Source organism: Felis catus, chromosome X (genome assembly GCF_018350175.1).
Source record: "Felis catus isolate Fca126 chromosome X, F.catus_Fca126_mat1.0, whole genome shotgun sequence".
NCBI classification, from domain to species: domain Eukaryota; kingdom Metazoa; phylum Chordata; class Mammalia; order Carnivora; family Felidae; genus Felis; species Felis catus.
Genome location: NC_058386.1, coordinates 70,339,656 through 70,362,734, shown reverse-complemented (window position 1 = coordinate 70,362,734; position 23,079 = coordinate 70,339,656). Strand labels below are relative to the sequence as shown.

At 35.9% G+C, this 23,079-nt stretch overlaps 1 protein-coding gene and 1 pseudogene across 4 annotated transcripts in view; one reads left to right on the top strand and one right to left on the bottom strand.

Moving 5' to 3' along the window:
- Window positions 1-23,079, bottom strand: part of APOOL (apolipoprotein O like) — a 164,854-nt gene that overhangs the window by 114,221 nt on the left and 27,554 nt on the right. For 3 of the 4 annotated variants that reach the window (XM_045050514.1, XM_023248994.2, XM_023248995.2), the window contains exon 2: window positions 14,027-14,131. The exons of the other annotated variant lie outside the window; for it this stretch is intronic. In XM_045050514.1, the coding sequence (XP_044906449.1) occupies window positions 14,027-14,131 (105 nt within the window). The remainder of the gene's footprint in view (window positions 1-14,026; window positions 14,132-23,079) is intronic. 4 annotated transcript variants of the gene reach the window in all.
- LOC109496550 lies at window positions 5,210-6,206 on the top strand (annotated as a pseudogene).

Here is a 23,079-nt window from a genome sequence, read left to right as displayed (position 1 = left end):
TCAGCCTTCAACAAGTAGAAAAAGATTGAAATAATACCATGTATGTTTTCAGACCACAATGCTATGACACTTGAAGTCAACCACAAGAAAAAATGTAGAAAAGACCATACATACATGGAGATAAAAGAAATTCTTGTAAAGAATGAATGGGTTAACCAGGAAATCAAAGACGATATAAAAAAAACTTAGAGACACATGAGAATGAAAATATAACCAGCTGGAACCTTCGGGATGCAGCAAATGTGGTCATAAGAGGGAAGTATATAATAATATAGGCCTACATCAAGAAAATAACATTCAAATTCACAACCTAAACTTATACCTAAACGAGCTAGAAAAAGATAAGCAAATAAAGCCTAAAGCCATCACAAGAAGGTAAATAATAAAGATTAGAGAGCACAAGTAAACAGTATAGAAACAAATAAAAAAAAAACCTACAACAAACCATCAAAACTAAGAGGTGGTTCTCTGAAAGAATTAATAAAATTGATAAACCCCTAGACAAACTTATCAAAAAGAAAAGAGAAAGGACCCAAATAAATAAAGTTACAAATGAAATAGGAGTTATCACAGCCAACAGAAATGCAAACAATTAAAAGACAGTATTATGAAAAACTGTAAGGGAATCAAGGCAATCTGTAAGAAATGGACAAATTCCTAGAAACATACAAACTACCAAAATTGAAACAAAAAATAGAAAACCTGAACAAAAACATAAGTAGCAAAGAAACTGAGTCAGTAATCAAAAATCTCACAACAAACAAAAGCCCAGGGCCAGATGGCTTTGAGGGGAATTCTACCAGATATTAAAAGAAGAGTTAAAACGTATTCTTCTCAAAGTGTTCCAAAAATAGAAATGGAAGGAAAAGTCCAAACTCATTCTATCAAGTCAGCATTACCTTGATTCCAAAATGAGACAAAGACCTCACTAAAAACGAGAATTAAAGGCCAATATCCCTGATGAACATGAATGCAAAAGTTCTCAACAAGATTCCAGTAAATTGAATCCAATAGTACATTAAAAAAATTTATATTCACCACAATCAAATGGGATTTATATCTGGGCTGCAGGGCAGTTTCAGTTTTTGCAAATCAAACAACATAATACACTACATTAATAAAAGGAAGGGTAAGAACCATATGATCCTCTCAATAGGTACAGAAAAAGCATTTGACAAAATACAGCATCCATTCTTGATAAAAACCCTCAACCAAGTAGGTGTAGATGGAACATAACTCGGCATCATAAAAGTCATATACTACAGACCCACAACTAATATTATTGTCATTGGGAAAAACATAGGAATGCCTCTATAGTCAGGAACAAGAAAGGGATGTCTACTCTCACCATTACTATTTACATAGTACAGGAAGGCTTAGCCTCAGGAATTAAAAAAAAAAGAAAGAAAAAGCATCCAAATCAGTAAGAAACATGTCAAACTTCCACTACTTGCAGATGACATTATACTGTATGTAGAAAACCTGAAAAACTCTGCCAAAAAAATTGCTAGAATGCATGAATTCAGCAAAGACATGGGATAGAATATCAACATACAGAAACCTGTGGCAATTCTGTACACCAGTAATAAAGCAGAAGAAAAAGGAATGTTTCCATTTACAATTGTACCAAAATCAATTAACAGACCTAGGAATAAACCTATCCAAAGAGGTAAAACATCTGTACTCATAAAACTTATGAAAGAAACTGAAGAAGACAGAATGAAATTGGAAAAAATTCCATGCTCCTATTTTAAAGAAAAAACGTTGTTAAAATGTCTATACTAGCCAAAGCAATCTACACATTTAATGCAAACCCTATCACAATACCACCAGCATTTTCAAAGAACTAGAAGAAACAATCCAAAAATTGATATGGAACCACAAAAGACTGCAAATAAATAGTCAAAGCAATCTTGAAAAAGAAAAGCTGGAGGCATCACAATTCTGGATGTGAAACTATATTGCAAAGCTGTGGTGATCAAAATGGTATGGTACTAGAACAAAATAACAGTATGGAGTTTCCTCAAAAACCTAACAACAGAACTTCCCTACGATCCAGCAATGGCATTATTAGGTATTTACCCAAAGGATACAAAGTACAGATATGAAGAGGTACATGCACCCCAATGTTTATTGGCAGCATTATCAACAATAGCCATACTATGGAGAAAGTCCAAATGTCCATTCACTGGTGAATGCATAAATCATATGTGGTATATATATATAAGGAATGGAATATTGCTCAGCCATCAAAAAGAATGAACTCTTGCCATTTGCAATGTCATGGATGGATCTAGAATGTATTATGCTAAGTGAAATAAGTCAATCAGAGAAAGACAAATACCATATGATTTCACTGATATGTGGAATTTAAGAAACAAAACAGACGAACATTTGGGGAAAAGGGTGCGAAAGAGAGGGAAACAAACCAAAAAAGCCTATTAAGGATAGAGAATAAACTGAGGGTTGATGGCAGGAGGTGAGTGGGAGATGGACTAGATGGGTGATGGGTATTAAGGAGAGCACTTGTGATGAGCCCTGGGTTTTGTATGTAAGTGATCAATCACTGAATTCTACTCCTGAAACTAATACACCAATATTGTACTGTACATTAACTAAAATTTAAATTAAAAACAAAACAAAAAAAGTAACCCAGACTCTTAAATACAGAGAAGAAACTGGTAGTTGCCAGGGAAATTAATGAGGGTGGGTAATGGGTGAAATAGATAAAGGGAATTAAGCATACAGTTATCTTGATGAGTACAGAGAAATGTATACAATTGTTCAATCACTATATTGCAAACCTAAAACTATAATACTGTATGTTAATTATACTTGAATTAAAAAAATTACAAATGCCAATAATCCAACTAAAGCAAGATCAATCTCAATTAGAACTGAAATGCAAACAAGCAAACAAACACAAAGTCTCAGAAGCACAGAGCAGAATAGTGGTCACCAGAGGTGGGTGGAGGAGGAAATGTAGAGGTGGCCAAAGAGTAAAGTTTCAGTTATTAAAGAATAAGTTCTAGAAATATAGTTAGTGTATGGTGACTATAGTTAACTATATTGTATTGTATACTTGAAATTCATATTGTATACTTGAAATTTGTTAAGAGGGTAGATCTTAGGTGTTTTCCTTTCCAAACATACACAAAAGAAAATGTTAAGTATTTGAGGTGACAGTTCTGTTAATCAGCTTCATTGTGATAATCATTTCATAATATATACATGTCAAAACATCAAGTTTTATACCATGTATACATATATACACATATATATGTATACATACATATAATATATATACATATATATGTGTATATACATATATATGTACACATACATACATATAATTCCTATTTGTCAGATATAAAGTTGAGAAAAAAGATTTCAACTCTACTGTGAGAATTCTGTTTCCACTGAAGGAAGAACATTCTTACTATAGATTAGAAGCCTTACTATAGATTACTATAGGGCTTAAATGGGACTTACCGTATAAATACAACTTGTTTGTACTCTCAGAAATTCTAATTAGATTAAGTAAGCTATAAAGCCACAAAAAAAACACATTTAAATTAAATTGAACCAAAGTAACTAGAACCCTCAAATCAATATTTCTTCTCTGTTATTTTTTTGGTAAAAACAAGCCAATGACAATAAGTCAAACTCATATCACAGAAGTATTTAAAAAAGTAACATGCAATGATATCTATGGCTGATTGTATACACACAGCACAGTTGCATCATTTTACAGATCTGAATAATGCAAATTTCATGGTTTAAAGAAATGATTACCCCCTGGCTCTGCAGTTTCCTAATAGACAAATTTAATTATATTCACCAGATGGTACTTAATAAGATAGGAGTATACTGAAACTTTTTAAAAAGATGTTTAACCAACAAGAATTGAACTATAAAAGGATTTTCAAGTTAACCACAAATTTACCAGAAGATTCAATTAACCAGAACACCTCAATCATGTTTTGGTTTAGTAGAGGCTTTATTGTAAATAAATTTAAAAAGAGGCAAAACTCACTTTACCTGGAAATATTGCATGCAAATCACATTTTCATTCCTTCATAATTCTAAGTTCTTCAAATACTGGATCCCATCTTTGGGAATATTTTCTAGTACCTAGCTGGCAACCAACTTAGATAAGTAATTCAATTAAATTCTATTTTAAATGTATTGTGAAATACAATAAATACCAAGGAATTCTGTGTATTCTATAATAAAGAGCACAAAGTTACTTGAAAATTAAGTAATATGTAAATTCAACTATTTGGGACAAATGCTACTTACCCTCCTACCTAGATTTTCAGCTTTCCAAGATGAGTGTCAAAGTAGGCTAAAAAAAATCATCATCTCTCTAAGATTAATAAAAAAGAGAAAGAACACTAATAGTTAACAAGTATGTAGGGAAGTGGATCTATCCCAGACTGCTAATGAAAATTAATAAAACATTACCCAGTGCTTATAACAGTGCCTCTTATAACAGTGCCTCACACACATACAAGAGGAATTCAGGAAATATTTTTGGTTAAATGAGTACTACCTTTATGCATTTTGATTTGGCACTGTATTGATATTTTTTTTTATTTCTTTTAGCATTTATTCATTTTTGAGAGAAAGAGACAGAGAACGAGTTGGGGAGGGGTAGAGAGAGAGGGAGACAGAGAATCTGAAACAGGCTCCAGGCTGAGCTGACAGCACAGAGCCTGATGAGGGGCTCAAACTCACAAGCCATGAGATCATGATCTGAGCCAGAATCAGACACTTAACTGACTGAGCCACCCAGGCACCTCACTATATTGATATTTTTTATGCTTTCTGGCCTACAATTCCATTTCTAGAAATTTATTTTAAGTAAATATTGATAGATGAACATAAAGATTTGTGTACAAGGTATTTTATCAAAGTACTGATTATACTAGCATAATAACTGGAAATATGCTAAGTTTCCAAAAAATTATGTAAACTGTAGTTTGATAATGGTACATTCATATATTTATGCCACCATTAAGAATTCTGTCCAATGTCATCCAACTAGTCAGTGGTGGAGTCAGAATTCAGATTCAAACTTACATATATTTCTCTAAGAATGTAGATAAATCTGAGGTGACTTAAGACTAGAAAAGATAAAAAGTACAATGGTGAACAGGGCACTGGGTGAGGGGTTGCTGTTGGTAGCACAGTCTCAGTAGGCAGTATGAGTTTGGCTAAGGGCCAGGTCCCCAGGAAGACGGCAGGGAACCAGCTTTCTGGGATTGTAGAGACAAGAGAGGAAGAGGAGTTCTATCAGACGACTTATGGGGGTTTCACAGAGGAATTAGGAGATGATGAGTATCAAGGGCACCAGTCAAACACAGAGGATTAGGTGGACTAGGACTCTGACATCAATGAAGGGGATGAACCATTCAGGGATAGAGAAGCAGAAGAGCCAAGAAGGAAGCTCTGAATAGTTACCAAAGCAATAAGGAGCCTCTCAAGAGCCTGAGGACTCAAAATGTCAGCACTCCAGCTGGTAGCTCTCAGAAGGCCTGAGAAGACAAGGCACTACTGCCACTAGAACTAGAGGAACATGGCTCTGACAGAATTCCATGCATCAGTCTACAGGTGAGCATACATTACAGACATTCCTTTGGGTACAGGGGAGAACAAGATCAGAGGAGTTCAACTTATGTTCACTGGAGACATATGTACAGCTCGAGGCTGACATAAAGCAAGTAGAGAAGAAGTGGAAGTGCCCTAGGCCCATAAACACCTATCATTTGGTGACAGTGCCACTTGTTGGGGAGCAAGGTCCTAAAGAAGAGAATGTGAACGTGGAAGGACTGGATAGTGCTCCCATTGCTTCTGCACTGACTACCCATGACAGTCCTGAACCCATCATGCCTCCTGCTTGCTGCTCCCATACCTTCACCACTTTTAGTGATTGTACATTCAAGGAATGATGTCCTCTAGGGTAGCTCCCAAAGGTCCCTGTTCCAGAGGTCTGCCCTGTGACCCATGACCCAACCCTGTACCGGGACCATGTCACAGACATCAGCTGTGCCACTGCTTGAGCCTTCAAGATCATCAAGTAGTAGAGCACTGCCCAGAGGCTGCTACCCACTGCCTCAGTACTGGGCCCTGGCCCACCAGATCCCAAGCCCCTGGCTGGCTCTGGGACGCAAGCCTACCACCAGAAAATTATAGTCAAATAAAGAGATGTTTAGTCCTTAGAAACTTCTTTCCTGCCCTGACTTGGGGCTTTTAACGTTCCCCCTCCTCTCCCTGCTTCTCCCCTTTGTCATCTCTGAGCTTTTCCCAAACTTCTCCTGGTTTTATGTGGTGGATAAGCTTAAGAATCCCCTGGACTTACACCAATGGGTTAACAAGGCATAAAGAAATACAAAGTCATAACATGTTCACACACAAGTTTGGGTACACCAGATTGGCACCCCAAGAATAGGAGGGTGCAAAGGCAACCTGAGAATAGGGAGGCACAAAGGCACGAGGAACAGGGCGGTGCAAAGGCACCCCAAAATAGAGACTGGGTACAGAGCCCCCAGAATAGAGAGGGAGAGGCAAAGGCCTAAAATAGGAACGGGTGCAAAGATGCCCAATATATAGGTATATAAAATAAACAAGATTAGATATTCAGGGTGGAAGCACCCCCTATTTAGTACTGTAGCAGAAAAGCTGCTTTCACAAGAGGATAGGGCCAGGTTAGGTAAACTGGTAATTAGACTATGGACCCCTGCACTGCAGGCAAAGCAGCCCAGAGCAGAGATGGTTAACAAAAGAAAAGGTGCCTTATTAACCCTGCTGTTATTTCCCCTATCTGTCTCATCCCCTAGGCTAGCTAAGATAAACAGAGATGCTGCCTCATATCCACTGTAAAGAACCTTCCTCCCAACTGCCTGGTGCCCGGATTTTGTTTTGTATTAACCCAAACCCCTAACCATGAATATCTTCAAGAACCCCTTTCCCTCACATCCACAAGTTAATGTTCACAGATTCATTGTCCCTTTGTGCATGTCCGTCGCCATGTTTGTAAGCCTTCTGATTCTAATAAAAACGGGACAAGGACCCTTATTCGGGGCTCTTGTCTTTTCCCGGACATTAGCCATCTCTCACTTTCAATCCTGAGTCCTGCTCTTTTGCTAGACAAGAGAGAACTCTAGACCCATAGTCTATGACAGTTTTATTTGTGTTTTTTAATCTAATAAAGGAGAAAGATCCCCCTAAAAAAAGTACAATGGCAAGGAGAAATCAATAACCACAATTAGATATGATAGACTGGATCAGTAAGATTTAAGTTAAACAGGCATAATTGTCCCTAGTCTACATGCATAAGTACAGATTGGAAAAAGACATAGCTTATCAGTAGCCCATGTAAAGAGGTTGAATTAATTTTAGAGAACTCCAACTTCACTATGTCATGGTTAAAGGTAAATTATAAGCAAGGTTGACTGTAAGGACACTTAAATATAAATATAAAAATGAATGTGTTCTTAGATAGTATAAATAGAAATATATTACCTAGAACAAGAGAAGTCAGAATCTGACTCTATTCTACAGTTGTCAAAATACATCTGTTAGGAAACACTATGCTATATATTTTTGGCAAAGAATGATCATTATACACAAGAACTCCAATTTATGGTATATGAGGATTAAAGTTAATAATATACTTATCCAGTATGCAAGATTAGTTAAAGTATAACTGAAATATGCAGTGTTGTTTTATGGAAGAGGGATGAAATTTTTTCTGTATAGCACCAACGGAAGAGCAGCAAAGCAAATGGATAGAACTTATTATGAGACAGGTTTGTGTTTGACATAAGGAAAGACCTTAGGTAAAATGAGAGCTGCCAGAAAATGGATGGACTGCCTTAGGTTCTTTTATCCAGAGTTTCATTATTGTAAAAGATAAATGGCCACTCTGTGTGCCTATCATAGAGGGGATTACAGAACCATAGAGAAGACTAAACTAGAAAATATCCAAGGTCACTTTCAAAACTCAGGTCTTAATGAATTTCTTAAACAAAGGTTTGCAAATATCAGGTATGCTCACATAAATTTGTTGAGAAAAAAAAATCAAACTGCTTATAATTACTAAGCCCCTGTACATTGTTATTCACTAAGAAAAATTAGTAACTTTTTTTCCATTGAAGTTAGGATTTTAGATGCTTTATTTTTATTCCAACTTTTATTTAAATCTTAGTTACTTACATACAGTGTAATACTGGTTGCAGGAGTAGAATTTAGTGATTTGTAACATACATATAACACATAGTGCTCTTCACAAAAAGTGCCCTCCTTAATACCCATCACCCATTTAGCCCATACCCCACCCACCTATCTCCATCAACCCTCAGTTGGTTCTCTATCATTAACAGTCAAATGGTTTGTTTCCCTCCCTTTTCCCCCCATGCTACATATTGATCTATTTTGTTCCCTAAATTCCACATATGAGTGACATCATATGGTATTTGTCTTTCTCTGATGGACTTATTAATGCTCAGCATAATACATTCTAGCTCTATCCATATACTTGCAAATAGCAAAATTTCATTCCTTTTGATGGCTAAGTAGTATTCCATCATATATATACAATTTCTTTATCCAGTCATCAGTCAATGGACACTTAGGCTCTTTCAATAGTTTGGCTATTGTTGATAATGTTATTAAAATCAGGGTGGGGGTGCCTGGGTGGCGCAGTCGGTTAAGCGTCCGACTTCAGCCAGGTCACGATCTCGCGGTCCGTGAGTTCGAGCCCCACGTCAGGCTCTGGGCTGACGGCTCAGAGCCTGGAGCCTGTTTCCAATTCTGTGTCTCCCTCTCTCTCTGCCCCTCCCCCGTTCATGCTCTGTCTCTCTCTGTCCCAAAAATAAATAAAAACGTTGAAAAAAAATTAAAAAAAAATCAGGGTGTATGTTGCCATGAATTAGTATTTTTGTATCTTTTGGATAAATACCTAGTAGTGCAATTTCTGGGTCATAGGGTAGTTTTAACTTTTTGAGGAAATTCCATACTGTGGCTGAACCAATATGAATTCCTACCACAGTATAAGAGGGTTCCCCATTTGCCACAATCTTGCCAACATCTCGTTTCCTGTGTTGTCAATTTTAGCCATTGTGAAAGGTGTGAGGTGGTATCTTATTGTGGTTTTGACTTGGTATTTCCCTGATGATGAATGATGACGATCTTTTCATATGACTGTTAGCCACCTGGAAGTCTTCTTTGGAGAAGTGTCTATTCATGTCTTTTGCACATTTCTTCACTGGATTGTTTTTTTGGGTGTTGAGTTTGATAAGTACTTTACAGATTTTGCATACTAACCCTTTACCTGATAAGTCATTTGCAAACATCTTCCCCCATTCCATGGGCTGCCTTTTAGTTTTGTTGATTGTTTACTTCACTGTGAAGAAGCTTTTTATCTTGATGAGATCCCAATAGTTCATGTCTACTTTTGTTTACCTTTCCTCCACTAACATGTCTAGTAAGATACTCTGGCTAAGGTCAAAGAGGTGGCTGCCTGTGTTATCTCATTGGAGTTTGATGGTTTCCTGTTTCACATTTAGGTCTTTCATCCATTTAGAATTTATGTTTGTATATGGTGTAAGAAAGTGGTCATTCTCTGCGTGTCAATGCCCGGTTTTCCCAACACCCTTTGTTGAAGAAATTGTCTTTTCCATCAGATATTCATTCCTGCTTTATCGAAGATTAGTTGACCATATAAATGTGGGTCCATTTCTGGGTTTTCCATTCTGTTCCATTGATCTACATATCTAGTTTTGTGCCACTACCATACTGTCTTGATGACTACAGCTCTGTAATTCAGCTTGATGTCTGAAATTGTGGTGTCTCCAGCTTTGCTTTTTTTTCAGGATTGCTTTGGTTATTCAGAGTCTTTTATGGTTCCATGAAAATTTTAAGATTGTTCTAGCTCTGAGAATAATTCCGGTGTATTTTGATAGGGGTTGCAGTAAATGTTTAAGTTGTTTTGGTTATTATACACATTTTAACAATGTTTATTCTTCTAATCCATGAGCATGGGAAGTATGCCATTTCTATGTGTCCTCTTCAATTTCCTTCATAACCATTCTACAGTTTTCGGAGTACAGATCTTTTACCACTTTGAGTATGTTTTTTCCTAGGTCTATTATTGTTTTTACTGCAACTGTCAATGGGGTTATTCCTTCATTTCTTTTTCTGCTGCTTCATTATTGGTAAATAGAAATGCACCATATTTCTGTATGTTGATTTCTTTTCCTGCAACTTTGCTAAATTCATGTGTTAGTGATGGCAATTTCTTGGAGTATTTCAGGTTTTCTACAGAGAGTATCATATCATTTGCAAACAGTGAAAGTTTGACTTCTTCCTTGCTGATTTGGATGTAATTTCTTTTTGTTGTCTGATTGCTGAGGCTAAGAGTTCCAGTACTATATTAAATAATAATGAGTGGACATCCATGTCTTGTTCCTGACCTTAGAGGAAAAGCTGTTTTTCCCCATTGGGGATGATATTAGCTGTGGGTCTTTCATATATAATTTTTATGATGATGAGTTAGGTTCAATCTATATCTACTTGGTTGAGGGTTTTTATCAAGAATGGATGTTGTATTTTGTCAAATGCTTTTTCCGCATCTATTGAATCATATGGTTCTTACCCTTTATTTTATTAATACAGTATATCACACTGTTCATGTAGCCCAGGAATAAATCCCAGATGATCGTGGTGAATGATTCTTCTAACGTACTGTTGGGATTCAATTTGATAGAATCTTGTTGAGAAATGCTGCATCCATGTTCATCAGGGATATTAGCCTGTAAATCTCCTTTTCAGCAGGGACTTTGTCTCATTTGGAATCATCAAAAAGCCAAACACAGGGCTCGAACTCAAAACCATGAGATCATGACCTGAGCTGAAATCAAGAGTCAAACGCTTAACCTACCAAGCCACCCAGGCACCCCTGCGTTTTTTTTTTTTTATATCTGTTCTGATACTCTATGTGTTTTGATAAGAGCATTTAGTCCATTTATATTCAGAGTAATTATTGATAGATATGAATTTAGTGCCATTGTGTTACCTGAAATTGGTGTTTCTGACGATGTTCTCTGTTCTTTTGTAGTGGTTGCTGCTTTTGGTTTATCCCCCCCACCAAAAGAGCCCCTTTAATATTTCTTATAGGACTTTTTTAGTGGTCACAAACTCCTTTTGTTTTGTCTGGGAAACTCTATCTCTGCTTCTATTCTGAATGACAGCCTGCCGGATAAAGTATTCTTGGCTGCATATTTTTCCCATTCAGCACATTGAATATATCATACTACTCCCTTCTGGCCTGCCAAGTTTCTCTACAAAGATATGTTGGGAACCTGATGTCTTTCTTTGTAGGTTAAGGACTTTTTCCCCTTGCTACTTTCAGGATTCTTTCCTTTCCTTATCTATGTATTTTGTGAATTTGACTATGACATATCTTGGTTATAGTCAGCTTTGTTGAATTAATCAGAGTTCTCTGTGCATCTTGGATTTTGATGCCTATTTACTTCCTCAGATTAGGGATGTTTTCAGCCAAAATTTGCTCAAATAAAGCTTCTGCCCCTTTCTCTTTCTCTTCTTCTGAGATGCCTATGATACAAATATTATTATGCTTTAAGGAGGTATTGAGTTCTATATATATTTGTAATCCAATACCTTTCTTTCCCTCTTTATTTTGGCTTCAGTTTCTTCCCATAATTTTATCTTCTATATCACTGATTGGTTCCTCTGCTTCATCCATCCTCAATGTCTGCATATATTTGGTTTTGCATCTTGGTTACAGCATTTTTTTATTTCAGCCTGAGTAGTTTTTAGTTCTTTTATCTCTGCAGTAAGGAATTCACTAGTGTCTTCTACTATTTTTTCAATCCCAGCTAGTGTCCTTATGATTATTGTTTTAAAGTTTGGTTCAGACATCTTACTTGTATCTATATTGATTAAATACCTGGCTGTGACTTCCTGTTCTTTCTCTTGGGGTGAATTCCTCCATCTTGTCATTTTTGTCTGGATCACTGCTTTTTTGTATGATTGTTAAAAAAGCCTATTATTGGGACACCTGAGTGGCTCAGTTGGTTAAACATCCGACTTCAGCTCAGGTCATGGTCTCATGGTTCTTGTGTTCGAGCCCCATCATTGGGCTCTGTGCTGACGGCTCAGAGCCTGGAGCATGCTTCGGGTTCCATGCCTCCCTCTCTCTCTGCCCCTCCCCCACTCATGCTCTGTCTACGTCTCTCAAAAATAAATTAAAATGTTAAAAAATTTTTTATAAAAGAAGCTACATCCTAGGTGTGTTTTGGTCTGCTTGTTAAAAGAAGCTAGATCCAAAAAAGGTAAAATAATAAAATTAAATTACTTTTTTTAAATAAATAAAATAAATTATTCTGTATCCCATACAAAAAGATTAATAAAAGCAAAGGAAGTTAGATCCTATTTCCCCTAGGGCTTAAGCTTTGTAGCACTTTATGATCACTAGATTTGGTACACACAAGGGGTTTGTGTTGGTTGTCTGGGGATGGGGATGGGGCCCGGATTCTCAGGCAGACTTGTCCTAGTAGAGATTTACCTGCACTTTTTCCTTACCTCTGAGGAAGCCCTCAGAGAAGAGGAAATGATCACCACTCCTGTATCCCAGGCTTCTCTCAGATCACTGCCTTCACCCTGCCTGCATCTGAGCTGTCTGCCTGCAAGCTGGCACAGCACTCCTGTGTTTTATCTCAGGCATGCAGCTGGTTTTTCAAAACTCCAAATCCAAGAGATCCTAGTGGCACAGACCTGTGCAGATCCTCTGGGGGAGGGTCTCACTGCACTGTGGCAGGACATCAGCTTGTCCCAGAAAACAGTTACATGACTGCATAGCGGCTCTGAGTTTATAGTAAAGAGAAGCAAGAAGCCCACACAAAGGCTTGCCACACTCATCTGGCATCCCTGTTTCTATGTTAGTGAACGGGGATACTCAATGGTGCCTGCCATGTCTTTTGTCCCTGTGGAGGCCATGCCACCTCTCCCAAATGCACTACAAGAAAGGGAAGTGCTTCTCCTCGTGCAACCCTGGGGATCCTCAGGCCACCCTTCCTGCTCCTGGTTTTTTGCCCTCCTTCCCCACCAGAGCACTGCTAAGCCCACCAGAGGACACTGGCAATGGGACAGACCTCCAAAACTTCAGACTCTGCACTCCATTGCTTACAAAAACTTATGGTATTTAGCCTCTCTCCTTTTCCAAGTCAGTGGGTTTTGGCAAGAGGTTTTTGTCATGCAATCATTTGTGCGTGTTTTCACTCTTTCTCTGTCGCTCTCTCTCCTCACATTCTCTCTCATTCTCACTCCTCTGTCATGATCAGGGCTCCCTCCCCTCCTCAATGCCCACAGCTCTTTTATCCTCCAAATCAACTCTCTGCAATTCCTACCTTCCATAATGTGCCAGTTTTTCTTATCTCTAGTTGTGCAGTTTGTTCGCTCAGCCTCCGATCTATTTCTTGGGTGATCAGAATGATTTGATATTTATCTAGCTGTTTTCAAGGGACAAGGCAAGCCTGGGTCACCCTACTCCTCCACTATCTGAATCTCCTCCTAGATGTTTGATTTAAATATAATAAATACAGTATTTATTTTGATACACCCTATAACTATTTCTTTCAACTTCCTTTTTATATTTTTTAATGTATATTTATTTTTGAGAGAGAAAGAGAGAGAGAGTGTCAGCAGGCAAGGGGAAGAGAGAGAGGGAGACACAGAATCTGAAGCAGGCTCCAGACTCCAAGCTGTCAGCACAGAGCCCGATGTGGGGCTTGAACTCATGAACTGCGAAATCATGACCTGAGCCAAAGTCAGATGCTTAACTGACTAAGCCACCTATGTGCCCCTCTTTCAACTTCTAAAATGTGCTTAACATTTTCATTAAAGATATATTTTTGATGAATGGATATAACTCAAAAAAAACACTCATGGCTTTTGCATATTTATGTTATACAAAATTCACAAACTTTTGTAGGCAAATTACCTGCTCTGGTTTTACTAGCTGCTTTTTCAATTCTTCTTCTTTGGCTGCATGTACACTTATAGATGCACACATCAGACCTGCAGGTATGGCTATCAGTTTTCCCATCTGAGAAAGATATATCAAAAACATATTTTTAATTGAAAAGCTCCTCATCTTCCATTTCCTGATAAATATGGTATCCTAGAACACTAATGGGTTTCATTTGAAGTAGTAAAAACTCAAGCACTCCAAATTGCTTCATACATTTTTAGAATATAATTCCTAAAATTCTCTTACCATACTAGATGGTAAAATATTATTTTTATTAATTTTTTAACTGTGTACTTCATGTAGAATATATCAATAAAATAATTATTGAGAAGTGAATACAAAATCTGAGTGATGAAGTAGAAAAGATCATGGTATTCATTCAGTCTACAAATAAGTGTCAGACCATGCTCAGGAAATACTATCAGACCACACCCTCCATGCCTAGGATATTATCAGTAAAAAAAACAAAGATTCTTGCTCTTATGGAGCTGACATTCTAGTGGAGCACAAACAGGCAATAAACACAATAAATAAATGACATATTACAAAATGATAAATTCTATGGAGAAAGTAAAAGACTGGGTGATAAGGAGTACTAGGTGATTCAAGCTGTATCTTGAAATACAACTTATTTATAAAAGTTATTTCTTACCATTACAAATCCTTTTTCCTAACTTCTCAACACATTGCTCTTTCTCTGTCTCGTGCTTAATCTAAAGCCAAAAGTGACCTCTGTTTCAGATATAGCTTGATTTGAAATAAGAATGCAGGAAAATCACTGGCTCTTAGAACAAAGTGCTCCAGTGTTCATTCAGGTACCAAAATAATTCCTAAAGATTATGTGTTCAAGGCCAAATGAAAAGCTTTCCAGGGAACAAATACTGTTAAAGTTTTACATAGGAAAGGAGGTTTGATGAAATTTACAAAGGACATCCAGAGGAAAGAGGTCTCTTGATTACACACAAGTGTAATTGTACAAGAACTGGAACAAATACTAGCCAAAGAATTTTACATGTTCTCTGATAACAGTGATAGTGTCTAAACTTCATTTCTAACACAGTTTTCAATATTTTCTGAGCAGAATAAGGGAAGCTACTGAAAATAGTTAGGCAATTTCTTGTTTGAGCCAGGCATAACTCTGATTTAGATTGAGACTCCAGAAACACAGGGTAAAATGAAGACTCAAAACTGATAAAGATTTGTTCACTGTTTTTTTCCTTCAAGCTTCCCTTTGGTACATATGCCAGCATCACAGAATAATTTATCTAGGCCTGCCTTCCCAAAAGACATTACTTTTGATTTTTTACACTTGGTATCCACTAATGAAATAAGATTTCTACATCATATCTGTGTCATTTTTCAGCAAAAAAATATTAAAGCTGATGTAATCAATGATATTCTCTCCCATGCACCTGAGAAATCTTGTTAATATATCTGAAGTGATTAAAGAATGTCAATTCTTACACTTAAAAACTATTTTAAAACACCTGGTTAGACCTTATTCCTTAGATAAAAAAAAAAAACACCACTTTTGAAGTAAGTTAATACCTAAATATTTTTCAATACCCAAATCTTCTCAGAGTGTATTTATCTTACTTTGCATAATACAATAACATAAAACTATTTTATATAAACTATAAAATATGTTCATATTGTTTGATATTTATGATCTAATGCTCCAGAGTCTAGATTAACTAAACTAGTGGCCTAAGAAGTTAATATATCTTGAAAAATGCCTATGTAAATTTGCATTTACTACATTTTCTACTCAGTAGGGTAGGGTCAATCCACCTTTTATTTATGAGGCAGTGTGGTATAATGGAAAAAACATGAGCTTAGGAGTTACACAGGCCTGGTTTTGAATTCCAGTTGTGGAACTGTCTAAATCTGGACAAGTTACTTAAGCTCTTAGAGTTATGCTGCACAATATGGTAACTATTAGCTGCTTGTGGTTATTTAAATTAAAAGAAAGTAAGTAAAATGTTAAATTTATTTCCTTAGTCATATTAGCCCCATTTCACATGCTCAACAGTGTACTGTACAGCACAGATACACAGTAATTCCATGATTGAAGAAATTCCTACTGGACAGTACTATGCTCATGTCCCAGGTTATATATCTGAAAAACATGGGAATGCCTTTCTTTTTATGGTAATCATAAACATTATATGTATAATGTAAAACTGATTTGTCTTTGGTAAATGGGCAATTAATTTTTGCTCCTCAATCTTTCCTCCCTGGACGAAGATGTTAAGTGGCTGTGCTTACACTTCATTTTTCTTCCTCCATGTATTTGATGTTTATCAGGCTCTGGTTGAGAAACATAATAACAATAAGATATAGAATATTTGTTGTCTCTAAACAAAAAAGGCCAAGATTTTGGTCCAAAGAAAATAGCACATTGGCATATTCAGGCTTTTCAAAAACAGGTTATACTGATGAAGAAGGGATCCCTACCCAAAGAGAGGCAGCTGACTGCATACCACAGTGAAAAATTTAGAATAGGAATTGGCAAACTACCGCTCTTGGCTAAATCTGGCCTGATCTCTGAACTAAATTTTTTTATTAATATGTAAAGGTTTATGAAAATAAAAATAAACAAAAAACAAAGAAGGATATGTGGCCTTATGTTCTGTACAGTATAAAAACTTACTAATCCTTTATAGAAAAAAAATGTCAATTCCTGATTTAGAAAATTAAACAAGATATTCAAAAAGTATTAGAGTTTGGGGGTAGTATGCAAACATACAAGCTAATAAAGCTGTTAAAGAGCATTAAAACTGAACAAAGCCAATCGTACTTTTCACAAGGTAAGACCTTGCATTAAAATTATTTGTAACTTCAAAATAATGACTTAAAATTATTTGTAACTTCAAAATAATGATTTGTCAATTCAAAATTATAAATGACTTGTTTAAAATTAATGAGAGATAAAAACTGGCTTCCTCCAGAAGTTAACAGGTTTTAGGACAAAATTCTATTGTAAAAGAGATTTACAAAAACCAAGACTGAAGATGAGCATCAGGATAACTCCCATATAAGACACAAACCTTCCAAACACTTCTGTAATCAAACTATAGTTGATTGTCATTATTTGCAGTAGTTGCAATTCACAAAGTAGCTGTGAAAATTTATTTAAGGGATACTGAAACACTGCTCCTAGGGAAAATAAACACTTAATTTCTTGTAAGCCTCTGGTTATGTTTTCATCAGCTGACCAATATGTAACCTTGATTTATACGTGTTTCCATTTAAATTTTGTTTAATGTTTATTTATTTTTGAGAGAGACAGAGACAGAATGCGAGTGGGTTGGGGTAGAGAGAGAGGGAGGCACAGAATCCAAAGCAGGCTCCAGGCTCCAAGCTGTCAGCACAGAGCCTGATGCTGGGCTTGAACTCATGAGCTGTGAGATCATGACCTGAGCTGAAGTCGGACACTCAACCGACTGAGCCACCCAGGTGCCCTGATATACATGTTTCCATTTAAAAACACCTTAGTTCTGAAAAAGGATTTAAAAAAATAAAAACACCTTATTTAGTACACATTGTTAACTCATTAACATTAAACTTATGGCCAACAGCACTATAACTCATTCTTAAACAAAGTATATTGAACACACATATTTTCTCTATAAGGAATATCATATTTCTTGCACTTAAAAACACAAGATAAACTTGTGCACTATGCATGAGAACTATTTTAAATACCAGCATCACCAAAAAATGTGAAAAAAATATAAGACCAATTGGATCACAGAAGGGACACCAACCAGGTCACAATATGACAGCTGAAAGAATATGGTAAAATAGTGCCTTATCCAACTTCACTTGGAACATAAACATAGGGGTTTCCTCTTCTTTACTAATAGAATTAAAATTTAAAGCTCTCTTCTATAAGAAATTGTGTTAGCTATTTTGTAATAAACAGCATTAATTATAGTCTAACATAAAAACAGTCCCTAATTATTAGTTCTGCTTTAGAAATGTATCACCATGTAGCAAAGGACTTTTTTTTACTGAAGAGTCCTGTGAAAAGTATAAAATTTTTTCAATTTAAAAATGTAAAGTTAAAAAGGTAAGCCTTAAAAATTAAAAGGAAAATGAAATAAACCATGTAGAGGCAATGAGCACAGAGAAGAACAATTCATAGTGTACCTACAACCATGCAATTAATTGTTCATTCCTTTTTTTTTTTTAATGTTTATTTACCTTTGGGACAGAGAGAGACAAGAATGTGAGCAGGGGAGGGGCAGAGAGACAGGGAGACACAGAATCCGAAGCAGGCTCCAGGCTCCAAGAGGTCAGCATAGAGCCCTACGTGGGGCTCGAACTCATGAGCCATGAGATCATGACCTGACCCGAAATTGTCCACCCAACCAACTGAGCCACCCAGGCACCCCTGATTGTCCATTCCTAATGGGCAATATACCCAAAGGACAGAGAAAACAGCAACAAATACAAATGTAAAAACAACAAAAAATTTAAAACTTCCTAGTAATGTATTTCATAATGTTTCTAATCGTATTGTTGGTAGTAGTGATGTCATTTTATTATGAAACTGCTAGGTGTGTTTTGTAGAATAACACAATTAGAGTATGCTGGTATTTGAAAGGACTGAGATTTTTAGTAGGGGATAAAGATTAATGAAGTTAAAGCAAAATCTTCCAGCTCTCAATTTAAATACGAATTATCAGTTAGCTGCCCTATACTACCTTGATACATAAGATAAAGACAGTGAAACAGACACCCTAGGAATTCATTAAAAATTTTTCAAGAATTCAGAAACTCTATAGGGCAAATGACATAACCTGATTTCCTCAATAAATAAACAAAGCAAAATGGAGTGAAAGACTTGAGAAACTTAAAAATAATAAATTCCAATATGTGGATACTATTTGGAATGAGAATTAAAAAATGAACTTCAAAAACTTATGACAAATTCAGGGATTTTTTTAATGTACTCTTTTCTGTAATGTTTATTTTTGAGAGCGAGTGCACAAGTGAGGGAAGGACACAGGGAGAGGGAGACAGAGGATCTGAAGTGGGCTCTGCACTGACAGAGAGCCTAATGCAGGGCTTGAACTCACAAACTGCAAGATCATGACTTGAGCTGAAGTCAGATGCTTAACTTGGCTGAGCCACCCCGACACCTCTTAAATGTACTCTTTAATAACCACTGTGAAATTCACCCATTGCCCATCCACCTCCCATCTGGTAACCACCAGTTTGTTCTTAGTTAATGGTCTGTTTCTGGGTCTATTTTTCCTTCATTCGTTTTATTTCTTAAATTCCTCATTATGAGTAACATCAAATGGTACTTGCCTTTCTTTCTCTGACTGACTTATCTCGCTTAGCATTATACACTTTAGCTCTGTTCATGTTCTTGCAAATGGCAAGGTTCCATTATTTTCCATGGCTGAAAAATATTCCACTGTGTGTGTATGTGTATATATATATATATATATATATGTTTACATTGTATATATATGTGTATATAAACATATATATACACATTTACATGTATACATTTATATATAGACATATTTTCTTTATCCATTCATCTACTGATGGACATGGGTTGCTTCCATAGTTTGCATATTGTAATAATGCTGCAAATAAACAGAGAAGTGCATGTAACCCCTTGAATTAGTGTTTTTGTATTTTTTGTGTGAATACCCAGTAATGCAATTACTGGATCATAGGGTTACTTCTATTTTTAATGAGCTGAAAAACATCCATACCATTTTGTACAGTGGCTGCACCAGTTTGAATTCCCACAAAGAGTGCAAGAGGGTTCCTTTATCTCCACACCCTCACTAACCTTTCTTATGTCTTGGATTTTACCCCTTCTGACAAATGTGAGGTGATAACTCATTGTAGTTTTCATTCAGGTTTCTCTGAACATCAGTGATAATGAACATCTTTTATGTCTTTGGCCCTCTGTATGTCTTCTTTGGAAAAATGTCTATGAATGTCTTCTGCCCATTTTAATTGGATTTTTTGTTTTTAGGGTGTTGAGCTCTTTATGTATTTTGGATACTCTTTATCCAATATATCATTTGCAAATATCTTCTATTCCATAAGCTGCCTTTCAGTTTTGCTGTTTCCTTCACTGTGCAAACGATTTTTATTTTGATGAAGTCACAAAAGTTTATTTTTGCTTTTGTTTCCCTTGCCTCAAGAGACAAACCTAGAAAGAAGTTGCTCTAGCCGATGTCAAAGCCTGTGTTCTCTTCTAGGATTTTTATAGTTTCAGATCTTACATTTAGGTTGTTAATCCATTTTTAATTTGTTTTTGTGTAGGATATAAGAAAGTGGTCCAATACTTGTGCATGTTGCCATCCAGTTTTCCCAATACATTTGTTGAAGAGAATGTCTTTTTCCAATTGGATATTCCTTCTTGCTTTGTCAAAGATTAATTAACCATGTATTTGTGGGTTCATTTCTGGATTTCCTTTCTATTCCATTGTCTGTGTCTATTTTTATGCCAGTACCATACTATTTTCACCATTAAAACACTGTAATATATCCTGAAGACTACAAGTGTGATGCTTCCAACTTTGCTTCTCTTTTTCAAGACTGCTTTGGCTATTCAGTGTCTTTTGTGAATTCAAACAAATTTTAGGATTATTTGTTCTAGGTTTGTGAAAAATGCTGGTGGTAGTTTGATAGGGATTGCATTAAATGTACAGATTGCTTTGGATAGTATAGACATTTTAACAATATTTGTTCTTTCAGTCCATGAGCATGGAATGTCTTCCCATTTCTCCGTGTCCTTCAATTTCTTTCTTCAGTGTTTCATAGTTTCAGAGAATAGGTCTTTCACCTCCTTAAATAAATTTACTCTAAAGTTATCCTATTGTTTTTGATGCAATTGTAAATGGGATTCATTCCTTGATATCTCTTTCTGCTACTTCATTATTGGTGTATAGAAATGGAACAGATTTCTATACTTTGATTTTATATCTTGCAAACTTAATGGATTCTTTCATCAGATTTAGCAGATTTTTGGTGGAGTCTATCAGGTTATTTGCATAATAATACTATGTCACCTGCAAATAGTAAAGCTTTTACTTCTTCCTTGCTGATTTGAATGCCTTTTATTTCTTTTTGCTGTCTGATTGCTATGACTAGCACTCCCAGTACTATATTCAATAACAGTGGTGAGAGTGTACATTGCTGTCTTGTTCCTGATCTTTGGGGAAATGCTCTCAGTATTCTCCCCATTGAGAATGATATTAGCTGTGGGTTTTTAGTACATGGCCTTTATTATTTTGAGGTATATTCCTGTAAACCTACTTTGTTTACGGTTTTTATTATGTATGGATGTACTTTGTCAAATGATTTTTCTGCATCTATTGAAATGATCACATGGTTCTTATCCTTTATTAATATGGTGTATCACACTGATTGATTTGCAAACATTAAATCACCCTTGCAATCCAAGAATAAATCCCACTTTATTGTGCTGAATGATTTTTTTTATGCAGGTAGGAATCAATTGCTAGTACTTTGTTGAGGATTTTTTAATCCATGTTTGTCAGAGATACTGACCTGCAGTTGTCTTTTTCAGTGGTGTATTTATCTGATTTTCTTATCAGGGAAATGCTGTCCTCATAGAATGAATTTGTAATTTTTCCCTTTTTTTCCCTATTTTTTGGACTATTTTGAGAATAAGTATTAACTCTTCTTTACATGTTTGGTAGAATTTACCTGTGAAGCCATCTGCTCCTGGACTATTGTTTGCTGGGAGATTCTTCATTACTAATTCAATTTCTTGCTGGTGCTGTGTCTGCTCAAATTTTCTATTTGTTCTGTTTCAATTTTGGTAGTTGATATGCTTCTAGGAATTTATCCATTTCTTCTAGGTTGTCCAATTTTTTGCCATATAGTTTTTCATAGTATTCTCTTATTATTTGTATTTCTGTGTTGTTGGTTGTTATTTCTCCACTTTCATTCACGATTTTATTTATCTGGATCCTTTACCTTTACTTTTTGATAAATCTGGCTAGGGGGTTATCAATTTAATTAATTTTTTCAAAGAATGGGTTCCTGGTTTCATTTACTTGTTCTATTGTTTTCTCAGTTTCTGTATCATTTATTTCTGCTCTAATCTTTATTATTTCCCTTCTTCTGCTGGCCTTAGGCTTTATTTGTTGTTCTTCTACAAGTTCCTTTAGGTGTAGGTAAGGTTCTTTACCTGAGATTGTTCCTGTTTCTTGACATTGGCCTATATTACTGATACTTCCCTTAGCACCACTTGTTGCTGCATCCTAAACATTTTGGTAGTTGTGTTTTCATTTTCATTTGTTCCCATATATTTTTTTATTCTTTTATTTCCTGGTTGATTCATTCATTCTTTAGTAGTATGTTATTTAACCTCCAAATATTTGTGTTCTTTCCAAGTTATTTCTTGTTGTTGACTTCTAGTTTCATAACATTGTGGTCAGAAAAGGTACATGGCATGACTTCAATCTTCCTGTATTTGTTGAGTCCATTTTTGTGACATAATATGTGGTATATTCTGGAAAATGTTCCATATGCACTAGAAAAGAATGTGCATTCCACTATCTTAAGATGGAAGTTCTGAATATGTCTGTCTAGTCCATCTGGTCCAGTACGATACTCAAAGCCATAGTTTCCTTGTTGATTTTCTATTTGTAGGACCTGTCCATTGTTGTAAGTGGGGTGTTAACGTCCCACATTATCTGTTATTATATTACTATCAATTAGTTCCTTAACTTTTGTTATTAATCGCTGTATGTATTTAAGTGCTCCCATCTTGGATGCATACATATTTACAATTGTTCTATATTCCTGTTGGACTGTTCCCATTATTATGTCTTGTTATTGTGTCTTGTTATAATTTTTGCTTAAAGTCGAGTTTGTCCTATATAAATATTACAATTGTGGCTTTCTTTTGACATCCATTTGCATGATAAATATTTCTCCATCCCCTGACTTCCAATCTGAAAGTAGCTTTAGGTCTATAATGAGTCTCTTGTAGGCAGAGAAATGATGGA